Below are 12,141 nucleotides of genomic sequence, written 5' to 3' on the forward strand. Positions count from 1 at the left end.
TTAATTAATAATAATATATAATTAATTAATATATGTAATTATAGTATAGATAAAAAACTTAGGGGTATAATAAAAAAAGTATTTAAAAAATTGAAAGGTGAAAACTAAAAATATTAAAAAGTTAAAATTAAAAGATAAAATAAGGGGTTGATATCCCCACCCCTTTACATCACTTTTCATCCCCTCCTTCTCATATCAACCCTTACTCACACCTTTATAACTTTTTTCTCACTCTCACCCTCACATACTCACCTCCATACATAATCACATCCCCTTCACATGCATCTATAGGAGGGAATGGAGTTAAAAAAACCCTAAAATAAATAAATTTTAATTATTTTATTATATTATATAGGTTGGGTATAGAAAATGTAGGGAAAAAAAAAATAGGAGGGGGGTGGGGTTAAAAACCCGGTCAAAAATAAAACCCTTCTCTCTCTCTCTTACCGTTCTTCCAGCAAAGAAAAGAACAGTACAGCAGAGAAAGGGTACTTCGCCAGTTCATTCATTACGGCCATCTTCTGCCCCCAACTTCTCTGTATTTATTTAGGGTTTTAGGTTGTTCTTTCTTCTTCCTTCATTTATTTTTTTATCGAATTCAGTTAAGATCGATTCCGATGAGTGCTAATCAAGAAGATCAATTCAATATGACCGATCTTAGCTCTACTCTCCCCGCTGCTACTGCAGGTACTTCTTAATCCTCTTTTCTGTGCGTTTTTATAGATGCTGATTTTGATACTTGTGTTGTTTGTTTTGTAGCTCTTTCTGCTGAGGATCGTGCTGGTCTAGTTAATGCCCTGAAGGTTGTTTATCAGATTGATCAGATGATAGACTTAACTCTTTTCGGTTTTAAAATTTTGTTTTGCTTGGATGGATGTATGTGTTTATTATGTGTCCATACGTTTCTTAATGTCTGATTTGTTCTTTTGCACAGAGTAAGCTTGATGATTTGACTGGACAACATCCTGATTTCTTAGACACTCTTTCAGCTAATGCTAGGCAACGTGTTGGTGTTCTTAAAGATCTTCAGGTTTTGACTTTATTCTGTGTTTTTATTGCACTCATTTTAATTGCTTGGTTTGAGAATAGTTCTCTGTTTTGAGTTCACATCCATAACTTACGCTTCAATTTGTTTATTTGCATACCTTTGTAATCCCATTTTGATTTTCTGTTGGGGCACTGTCTTGAGTGATAGCAGAAATGCAATTATCTATAATGATTTTGTACATCATAATGTACACATTCTTTTTCTGTCAGTAAAAGAAGGGGATCTAAACATGTTTTTAATATCCCCCCGTTAGGAATTGAAGCGACAACCTCTAGTGGGCTCACACCAGCTAAAACGGAAGAACATAAATTTCCTTCAATATTTTGATTTCTATGGATTACCTTTTTATTTTATCTTAATAGTATATTGTGCATGCATTTATGTCTCGCAATTTTTGTTGGACTTTGAATCCTGTTTTCTTTTCTGGTACATTTTATGTAATAAAGTATTTTGGATGGAATTGAACGAATAATATCACATTGGCATAGTTTGTCCAAGATATCTGGATTGCATTTTTTCTCCTACAGGTCATTTTATTCAATTAGACATGACAAACATTCAGTGTGGATTCAGCTTAGAAAATATCCCTTATGCCAACTCTTGGAATGCTGTTGGTTAACTCAAACCTGTAGATATATGGCATCAGACTATGTACGTAGTAATCATGCATGATTTGAGGGTCTAGTTTACCTTTGTTATAATTGAATGGCTACAGACACTATCCTACAAGTTTATTAGTATTTATCCATCATATCCTTTCTAGAGTGGTGGGTCTATTTATACGGTAGCAAGGCAAGGGAATTTTTTTTTGCATATCTATTTATTGAAAACTGTTATATAAAAGTTTAGCAATTGAATAATTGACAAGAAAGATGAATTGAATAATGATATTTCTCTTTATCCTTTGATTATACAAGGCCCTATATATAGGGTATTTACAAGAGATAAAGGGAAACTAAATCAAGGAAATCAAGGAAAAGATACAGAGTAGATAATGATAAAGAAGGTAACAATATCCCATAATTATAGAAACTATATTCCATAATTATAGGGGTTCCTCCTAATCTATAATATGTACATTTCGACGCTCCCCCTCAAGCTGAGGAATAGATGTCTTCCATTCCCATGTTGGAAATAAGACCATGAAAACTTAGAACAGTTTAGGCCTTTTGTTAGAACATCAGCTAGTTGACTCTTTGAGGGCACAAAGCATATGCACACTAATCCTCCTTCCAGTTTCTCTTTAATGAAATGCCGATCTATTTCAATATGCTTTGTCCTATCATGTTGAACGGGATTATGAGCAATATTGGTAGTAGACTTCTTGTGGCAATAGAGCTTCATAGGACCTTCCTATTTTATTTGTAAATCATTTATAATAATTTTCAACCATAATAACTCCGATAATCCATGAGAAATGGCCCTAAACTCGGATTTTGCAGAAGACCTTGCCACCAGATTACCTCCAAGGAAAATGCAATATCCTGAGGTCAATCTATAATCCAATTTAGAACCAGCGCAATCAACATTGGTGTACGCTTCAAGAGTAAGAGTTTCATTCTTCTTAAATAGAATGCCCTTCCTTGGATTACCTTTCAAGTAATGTAGTTCCCTGTAGAGCTGCTTGAAGATGAGGTTCTCTTGGATCATGCATGAACTGACTAATTACACTCACCGAGTAAGCTATGTCTGGCCGAGTGTGAGCAAGATATATCAATTTGCCAACCTGGTACATTCTCTTGTCAACTGTCGGTGGTCAATTGGTGTAGATACTGGCTTAACCCACTCTTTCCTGTTTCTATCAATAAATCCATCACATACTTCGGTTGAGATATGAAGATCCCTTGCTTGGAGTATGCCACCTCAATTCCTAGGAAGTATTTAAGTCTTTTTTTTCTTGATTAACCTGGATATCCAACCCGCTATGCGAGCTGACTAATCCCAGGGCGACCACCTGCTTTGCAGATAGCTCGGAGTCACCGCATTTGAACCTCCGTGGCCACAAGGGAATTTTTATTCCTCCTTGGATTTGAACCTAGGACCTCTTGGTACTTTTGACCTTTGAAGCCAAGCTCAAACCAATCACGCACCACCCTTGTGGTTTGGAAGTATTTAAGTCTTCCTAATTCTTTTATCTCAAATTCTTTCATCAACCTTTCCTTTAGTTCCATCTTTTCCCTCTCTTCATTTCTTGCAACTATGATGCCATCCATATAGACAAGGAGAGCAGTTACTCCCCTTGTGGACGAGTGCTTAATGAAGAGGGTATGAGTATGATCCCCTTGACTTTGTTTATACCCAGACTCCTTCATGACTTTTGCAAATCTCCCAAACCATGCCCTAGGAGATTGTTTCAATTCGTAGAGTGCTTTTCTTAGCTTGCACACTTTATTACCCGTGTCAGCATTGAAACCTGGGAGAATACTCATGTATATTTCTTCATTTAAATCTCCATGAAGAAAGGCATTCTTTACATCATACTGCAAAAGTTTCCAGCCTAGGTTAGCAGCTAATGATAATAGAATTCTTACGGTGTTCATCTTTGCAATAGGAGCAAATGTCTCTAGGTAATCAGCCCCATAAGTTTGTGTGTATCCTTTGGCCATTAACCTTGCCTTATATCTCTCAAGGGATCCATCAGCATTGTATTTTGTTGTAAAGATCCATTTACAATCAACAATGTTTTTTCCTTTCGGCTTGTCAACAATCTTCCATGTTTCATTCTTCTCTAATGCACTCATTTCCTCCTTCATAGCATCCCTCCATTCCCTTTTTGATAATGCCTCATAAACATGGGTAGGGATAGAAATGGTATTTAGACTCATAATGAACCTTTTGTGGGTTGGGGATAGGTGTTCAAGAGAGACAGTGAGATAATGGATACAATGGTCGTTTAGAGCATTCTCCGGTACCTTTTCTCTTGGCAATGGGTAGATAATCTTCGGTATCAGTGGAAGCATGTTGTGTGTGTAAAGGTGGGTCAACTCTTACCGTGTTCTCATTCCCAAGACTTGAGTCGTAGTTTTGGACTTGCGTTGGCGTAGGAACGACCTTTCTTCTTGTATACACTTGAGGAGGATTTGGAGAATTGTTGGAGACATCAACCTTACTTGGGTTAATCAGGTTTATCTGGCTCATTGGATGGTTCCGATTCATTTAGAGGGGTGGATGACTCAGATACGACTTGTTCCTCCTCTACAGACTCTGATGTGGAGTCGATACTACGAGTTAGGAGGTCAAGTGATACTACGAGTTAGGAGGTCAAGTTTTTTAAATGGTTCAAAAGTTTCCCAAGGAGTATTTTCTATCATTGAGTTCTCCCCCTGAAGAGAGGACTTGGAGAAAAAAGGTTTGTTTTATGTGGAAGTGACATAAACAGAGATGTAAAATCTGTGGGATGAGGGATCATAGTACCCTTTTTGAGTGGATGAGTAACCAAGGAAGACACACTTAATGGCTCGAGGGTCTAGCTTGCTTCTATGTTGGTTGTGGATGTGAACAAAGGCAGTGCACCCAAAAATCTTGGGTGTGAGACCATTTGATGTTCTGAAGTGAGGGTAGAGTCATTAAGAAGTTCCATGGGAGTTGTATTTTCCAATGTACATGAAGGAAGCCTGTTTATCATGTGTGTGGAAGTAAGGACAATTCCCCCCCCCCCCCCCAAAATAGGATTTAGGAATGACCATTTTTCCTTTCAGCTACCCCATTTTGTTGGGTTGTGTTAACAAATGAAGAATCATGGATAATGCCTTGTGATTGAAAGTAGGGTGATACAATTTGGTTGAAATAGTCCTTGGCATTGTCAGTCCTAAAACTCTTTATTTTGACCCCAAACTGGTTTTGAATCATTGAGTAGAAGTTAGGTATAACAGTGCTAACTTCAAATTTGTGTTTAAGGAGGAAGAGCCATGTAACCTGAGTGCAATCATCAATTAGGGATACAAACCAACGAGCCCCAAACACATTAGGTATGTTAGAAGGTTCCCATATGTCACTATGAATTAGCTGGAATGGAAGAGAGCCCCTTTTATTACTCATAGGAAAAGAAATATGAGTATGTTTGGTCAATTCGCAAATATCACAATGAAACTCATAAATATCTAATCCTTGAAATAGATGAGGAAACATGACATTTAAAACTCTAAAGGATGGGTGACCTAGACGTAGGTGATACAACCAAATTGTGTCTTTATTAGATGAACTGAGAAAGGATGAAGGTGGAACGTTGCTTTTCTGGGAAGATTCAAGATGATAAAGGCCATTTCTTTTCTTAGCAAGTCCAATCCTCTTCCTCGAGTCTTTTTCCTGAAAAGCACAATATGAAGAGGAAAAAATAGCACTACATTTAAGATCATGGGTGAGTTTTTGGATTGAGGCAAGGCTCGTTAACAGTTTTGGTACATGTAAGACATTTTTTAAGACAAGGTTGGGTAGGACATGTATATCTCCAAAGCCTGCAACAGTTGCTAATGAGCCATTGGCTACTGTAATCTTTCGGTTGCTAGGGCATGGGATGTAATTATGAAAAAAATTGGAAGAAAGTGCCATATGATCAGTGGCACCAGAATCTATTATCCATGAGTTGACAAGGTTATTACTCGAGGCATTTAGACAAAAAGGGAAAGGTGGTTTACTTGAAAGAGTTAAAGAGCAAGTTCCTGATGAATTTTCTAGAGAACCCAAAAAGTCCATGAGTTGACAGAATGGTCGTTCAATCAAAGGAAATACAACAATTAAGGCTGTTCGATCAGGAACACTTGCAACAATGAAGATTGCACACTGAGAAGAGCAATTAAGGCTGAAATAAAATAGAACAAGGGTTTTAGATTTCTGAGAGAAACCTAAAGCTCTGATACCATGACAAGAAAGATGAATTGAATAATGATATTTCTCTCCATCCTTAGATTATACAAGGCCCTATATGTAAGGTATTTACAAGAGATAAAGGGAAACTAAATCAAGGAAATCAAGGAAAAGATAATGATAAAGAAGGTAACAATATCCCATAATTATAGAAACTATATTCCATTATTATAGGGATTCCTCCTGATCTACAATATGTACATTTTGACAAAAAGATGTTGAGAAAATAGGCACCTTGCTACCATACATATAAAGAAAAATCATAGACTCATATATGGGTAGTCCCTGGAGCATGTTGAAGTTTGAATCACCCTTTCCATTGTAAAGTGGAGCTGTAATAAGTGGGTTGTCTGGAGATTGTGTGTTAGTTCACTTATTTATTAATATTTTTTTCCAACTAAAAGTGAGAAATTGGTTTGATTTGAAATGCTTCAGACATACTTAAACAAATGCATCAAAATAAAAACTTTGTTCCAGTCTAGTTAGTTGAGAATAATGCATTCTTCTAACACTTCTTTCATATAGAATCAACATGATGAGCTGGAGGCCAAGTATATTGAAGAGAGAGCAGAATTGGAAGCAAAGTATCTGAAGTTGTACGAGCCGTTATATGCTAAGGTGTCCATAATCATTATTATTATTTGTTTTGGGTTTGGGAATGACTTTATAAGCTTTTGATAAGATCGCATGTGGCCATATGCATAATACTTCATCCCTTGAATGATCTACATTTGGACCTTTTGACGTCAAACACCAAATAGATACAAATTTGTTTATAACCAGTGTTTATTAATTTGATATAAGGTTCAAAGTTTTATCGTAGACAAGTTCAATCAAATTAGAATCCACAACAATTTGAACATGATAAACCCATTTGGTTGCCCAAACTCAAAAATGCAGCTCTAGCTCTATTTCTCCATTATGGTGACAGGTTTTCTTTGGTTGATAATTCTGCTTCATGCCCTTCATTACTTGCAGAGATATGAAATAGTGAATGGTCTGACTGAAGTTGAAGGAGTATTGAAAGATACTTTAGTGGATAAGGAGAACAATGAATTGGCAGGAGGTAGTTTTTTAAACGAAGTTTATTCTCCTGTACTTCTGTTTGACAAGCATCTAAGCATGAAATCACTGGTGATACACAGATAAAGGCGTGCCAAATTTTTGGCTGACTGCAATGAAGTCCAATGAAGTGCTAGCTGATGAGGTGATTGAATAAGCGACAAACTTTTCCACACATTTTTTCATGTCTCATATATTTACTGATTACTATCTTTTTTTCCCAAATAGATTTCTGAGTCTGATGAAGGGGCTCTCCAGTACCTCAAAGATGTTAAGTGGTGTAGAGTCACTGGTGCCAAGGGTTTTAAGCTTGAACTCTTCTTTGATCCTAATCCTTACTTTAAGAACTCTGTGCTGACGAAAACATATGAGATGATTAATGAGGAGGAACATATCTTAGAAAAAGCAATTGGGTATTATGTGCTACTTTTTAATCCTAACTTTTTGGAAATTTGTATCTCTTCATCGTTGGTTTTAGTTGTCATTCCCAAGTTTTTGCTTCATTATCCTTGTCTCACATCTGATTTATCATGGAAAAATTATAGGACGGTGATCGAATGGTTTCCGGGGAAAAATTTGACCCAGAAGGTTCTGAGGAAGAAACCTAAGAAGGGCTCAAGAAGCCCCAAGCCACCAATTACGAAAACAGAGGATTGTGAAAGTTTTTTCAACTTTTTTAACCCGCCTCAAATCCCTGATGATGAAGAGGATATTGACGAGGATATAGTAAGTTCAACACTATTAGCTACATTGAAATCACAAATCATTGTCGGAACATGGTTTTATACCTCTATCCTGTCCCACCTGCTTCCAAACAAAAATAACATTCACTTTCAGTCTTTTGTGGCCTGCTTTTGATGGCTAGGACATGGGTTAGTTGGTTGATTGTTTGTTTCAGGTTTTTGGTTCCAGTTATGTTGTCATATCAGTTGTACTTTGAGTTTTAATGCCAAAGTATCAGCTTCAAAGTGATATGCTTTTTTCCTTCTTGCTCACTTAACATCATCAACTTTATATATTTATTTAGAAAAGGTCATTGTAGCCATCAAATAGTTTCAGAATTTGTAGAATATTTAATTGGCTGAACGATAATATCAACTATCACATTTTCTATTTATACGTTGAACATTGATTTTTCATGGGAAAAGCAACTGAATGGATACTATGGAAATTATGCCTTCAAGAATTCCTATCAATTTTTAAAGTTGGGAAGCCATTTGGCCTCAAAAGCCAAAGTTTATTTACTTCTGGATATGGGCCATTATTTGTTTTCATCTGTCGTTTACTTGTCCAATCTTCTCATTGCAAGATCATGCCCCCTCCCCCAGTGAAAAAAACAAATCAAATAAGTAAGACCTGCCTTTCTCTCTCTCTCTCTCTCTCTCTCTTATTGGGCAATTTAAGAGTTGACCTTCCCATTTTACCATTACTCTTTTGCTTGTTCTAACATCATAATATGCCAAGTGGCCTACCCATCATTTTACTTCTCTGTTTATTCTGCTTCGCTTCCATTCTGTTTAACAGGCTGAATTGCTTCAGAGTCAAATGGAACACGATTATGACATTGGGTAGGTACTTCGCTTGTGCACTCTATAACTAAAAGAGCTTAAAATGACAAATTCAGAGAAGATATGCATTTTTATTTGCCAGAAACAAACTACAGATCAGTTAACTTACGTGGAAACAAAAGTTATTTTAATTTTTCTTTCTAACTATACAAAGTAGCTTCCCTTGGGAGTTAGTTATACTGATTTCTTGAGATGTAGAAAACAAATTGTATGTTCCATACATTTGAGATGGAATCAAGCAATATCATGTCTTAATTTTGTCAAACTTCTACATCTCACATGTTGGATAGATATTTAAATGTTGTTAATAAATGTGTGAATTCCAGGTCAACCATTCGAGACAAAATCATTCCTCATGCTGTCTCTTGGTTCACTGGGGAGGCTGCCCAGAACGATGAATATGAGATTGAAGATGATGAGGATGATGAGGATGCTGATGAAGATGATGAGGATGCTGAAGAAGATGAGGATGACGATGAAGATAATGTAAACAATAAAAAAAAGGTAATCGATACTAGCTAAGTTTTGTCAATATTTACATTAGAGGTTCAAATCAGGTTGGTAAAAAAGATGAAACGCTAGAATTGATGTTCAAACTTCTCAAGATAGAAAATCACATTTTAGGCCTATGTGCACTTCTTTAATGTTATCAAACACAACCACAACTGTAATGTGCTGCATTCTTTAGGCCTTCACTCAATGAGAGACTAATTAGCATGGGTTTAGGATTATCCTTGCAGTACACGTAAAAAAATAGGCCTTCACTCAATGAGGCCTTCACTCAGTGAGAGACTAATTAGCATGGGTTTAGGATTATCCTTGCTGTACATGTAAAAAAATATTGGTCAAGACTGTTGCACATTAATAATTTAATACTGTTCTGTACTTCAGCTATATAGCTGGTAGTTTTTTGGGCTGTCTTTTATGCGTTGTTAATAGTATGACAATATTTGCTGTCTATATTTTTTAAATGCCATTACTGGGTATTCTTTGTTTCAGATATTGGCAACCTTTGTCTTTTTCTTTTTAACTGTTACCGTTCATTTTTCCTTTTTGGACAATGTATTCTTTGCAATTTTTTTTTGAACTTGTAGACATCTATTCTTGATCAAGATCATCAAACTGGAATTACCATCTTATAAGTGTTAGGATCCTTACCTTCAGCATTTTCAGGAAGAGGACTCTGTTTTTTGGAAGGGTGTCCAGGCTATGCCTAGACTAATCCTGGCAAATTGTGCCAGCAAGAAATTAGCCCTGATAAACTCAGTGGCCACAATTGTTGTGAACGCCTGGAATCGAACCCTAGAGAAATGGAATATTCCATCACATCCCCCAGGGCTTCAAACACTATGCCACAACCCTTGTGGTTAGGAGGACTCTGTTCACTGGCTTGAGAGTCCCTAATTTGTGTGTTGCTATTCACATTCCCATTTCTTTTCCTTCTATAAACATTGAGTTCTTTCAAGTTGTTTCTGAGGCAGATTAGACGGGCATTTGAGGTGGATTAGGTTCGTGTATTTGAGGTGGATTATCACAATTTTTTTAAGGATCGTGGATTTTAAATGATTGAATATTCTCATGGTCATGAGTTGAAGATGTAGGTTTAGGAGGTGATATGGTGGGACTTGGGTGTAATGATATTGCAAGGAGTAAAACTAGCTTGATGATCCTGTAACTAATTCCAAAACTAATACTCCCTTGTAGCTCTCCTGAATGACGTTTTGGATAGATCAACTAGCAATAAAAAAGGTGATGTCCGGGGAGTGATGATCTTTTTTGTGGTTGGGCATTTGTATGCCTTTTCTTGTAGTTGAATGTCCAGTGAAAATAATTCGTGAGATTTGGGATCGAGCTTACTTTGGTACCGATTATGGATATGAGCAATTTTAGAGGTAGATCATAGGAGAAGGATTTGACATGAGGGAATGCTTGAAGAAGGTACTGTATTTGTTTGAAACTGTTGCACTACTAGGCACACGATTGACGAGATATGTAGCCATGAGTAATGTTTCCCGCAAAACTGTTTAGGCATATGATTTGAAAACAAAATGGATCTAGAAATGTTAGGTAATATATAATTTTCCTTCCGCTACTCCTCCATTTTATCGAGTATTAACACAAGAACTGACATGAATGATTCCTTGAGCATAGAGATTGAAATATTATTTTCCATTGCCTGTTTCGAGGACTTGGATTTTTCTTTGAATATGAGTCTTAATCATGGGGTGGAAACTTTTGAATGTACTTCCAATTTTAGATTATTCTTTCATAACGAAGGTCAATGTGGTTCTAGTATGATTCATCTATGGATACATGAGGTGCACACAAGCTACCAAATAAAAGACATGGGCTTGAGTTTTCAATTGCTATTCATGGAAATATTCAGTGTGCATGTACCACCTGCATGGTCGATCGATTGTGCGCTAACATTCTTCAGTTTGACATTTTTGTATATATATAGGGTCAAGTTGGAAAACCATAAAAAAATGAAAATATGAGGAACACCCTAGTAACCATTCATCTATACTTGTATGCACATGTGCATACAAGTAATTTGTAAGTAATTTTTCTGTGTGCACACATGCATGGAAACCAAGAAACATCCTTGGGTACTTGTATGCACATGTGCATATCATACATATGAACGGTTATTGGTGTTTTCAATTTTCCATTTTTTGGAGATTTCCCTATAACTTCTCTGTCTCTCTCTATAGTAATTTGCAAGCAACTTGTCATGTGCATACCGTCCAGATGAATGGTTACCAGGGTGTTCCTCAGTTTTTCATTTTTTTGGGGGTTTTCTCCCGAATCTCTCTCTCTCTCCCTCTCTCTCTCTATATATATATATATGTGTGTGTATGTGTGTGTGTGTGTGTGTGTATGTATGTATATATATTCATCTAATTGTGTGTAAAATGCAGTGAAGAGTTAAAATCATGACCAAAGATTGAATGTTTGAGATAGCAGGAGCAGTGAGTGGTTGATTAAAAGTGTGCAGTTTTTGGGTTTGATTCATCACATATTTATCTTCCTGTTTATTATGTAATTATGGTTTACACTGTTTATATATGCACCCATATCACAGAGGTTCTTATTCTTTCATTGTGGAAATGGTTGTATGAATATTAGAATTGAACGATGATGATGTTGGAAGGGTATTTATTTTATATAATGATTCGGGTTTCTGGTACTTGTGTCGATTATGGTATGTAAGGAGCATTGTTTTATACTTCATCACATTCCAACTGTTACAGTTATCAACACTATTTGTATTTCAAACAGTTTTGTGATAATCATTGTTTTGTGAGAATGGTGTGTTGATCTAACTTCATCTTCCTTTTCACCAACTTTACATACATTTAATCATTTTCATATGAATGAGTTTGTTAAAATTTCGGCCATGATAATAAAAATAGGTAAATAAAGGTAGTTTATGGTATATGAAGGTTTTGTTCTCACGTTTTCACCATAACCCTTGTATTTCATTCATCATGTATAGGGGGACAATCCTCTTTATATATATATATATATATATATATATATATGGCTGTGTATAACGATTGCAAGTTTCATTAATTCAACTAGTGTACACCGTAAAAA

General features: G+C 36.1%; 1 protein-coding gene across 2 annotated transcripts; it reads left to right on the top strand.

The window, feature by feature from the left end:
• The first annotated feature begins 388 nt into the window (after positions 1 to 388).
• On the top strand, positions 389 to 11,733 carry LOC112504443 (nucleosome assembly protein 1;4-like). 2 transcript variants are annotated; one of them, XM_025108383.1, is made up of 11 exons: positions 389 to 687; positions 760 to 803; positions 935 to 1,030; positions 6,437 to 6,529; positions 6,890 to 6,977; positions 7,057 to 7,118; positions 7,202 to 7,386; positions 7,519 to 7,699; positions 8,498 to 8,541; positions 8,868 to 9,045; positions 11,463 to 11,733. In XM_025108383.1, the coding sequence occupies exons 1-11, from the start codon at positions 618 to 620 to the stop codon at positions 11,463 to 11,465; spliced, it is 1,044 nt and encodes a 347-aa protein (XP_024964151.1). In that variant the 5' UTR covers positions 389 to 617; the 3' UTR covers positions 11,466 to 11,733. The 2 variants fall into 2 exon arrangements, with proteins under 2 accessions (XP_024964151.1, XP_024964150.1); XM_025108382.1 differs by lacking the exon at positions 11,463 to 11,733 and having other exon boundaries at positions 8,868 to 9,508.
• The last annotated feature ends 408 nt before the right edge of the window (positions 11,734 to 12,141 follow it).

The sequence above is a fragment of the Cynara cardunculus genome, unplaced genomic scaffold (genome assembly GCF_001531365.2).
Source record: "Cynara cardunculus var. scolymus isolate 2C unplaced genomic scaffold, CcrdV1 Un_Scaffold_5614, whole genome shotgun sequence".
In the NCBI taxonomy this organism is placed as follows: Eukaryota; Viridiplantae; Streptophyta; class Magnoliopsida; order Asterales; family Asteraceae; genus Cynara; species Cynara cardunculus.

What these genes read in the sequence shown, in the direction of transcription:
- LOC112504443 (XM_025108382.1), top strand. Translation starts at nt 618, where the DNA reads ATGAGTGCTAATCAAGAAGATCAATTCAATATGACCGATCTTAGCTCT. An exon ending in GAACAATGAATTGGCAGGAG is followed by an intron (nt 6,978 to 7,056) that starts GTAGTTTTTTAA and finishes GGTGATACACAG; the next exon opens with ATAAAGGCGTGCCAAATTTT. An exon ending in GAACACGATTATGACATTGG is followed by an intron (nt 8,542 to 8,867) that starts GTAGGTACTTCG and finishes TGTGAATTCCAG; the next exon opens with GTCAACCATTCGAGACAAAA.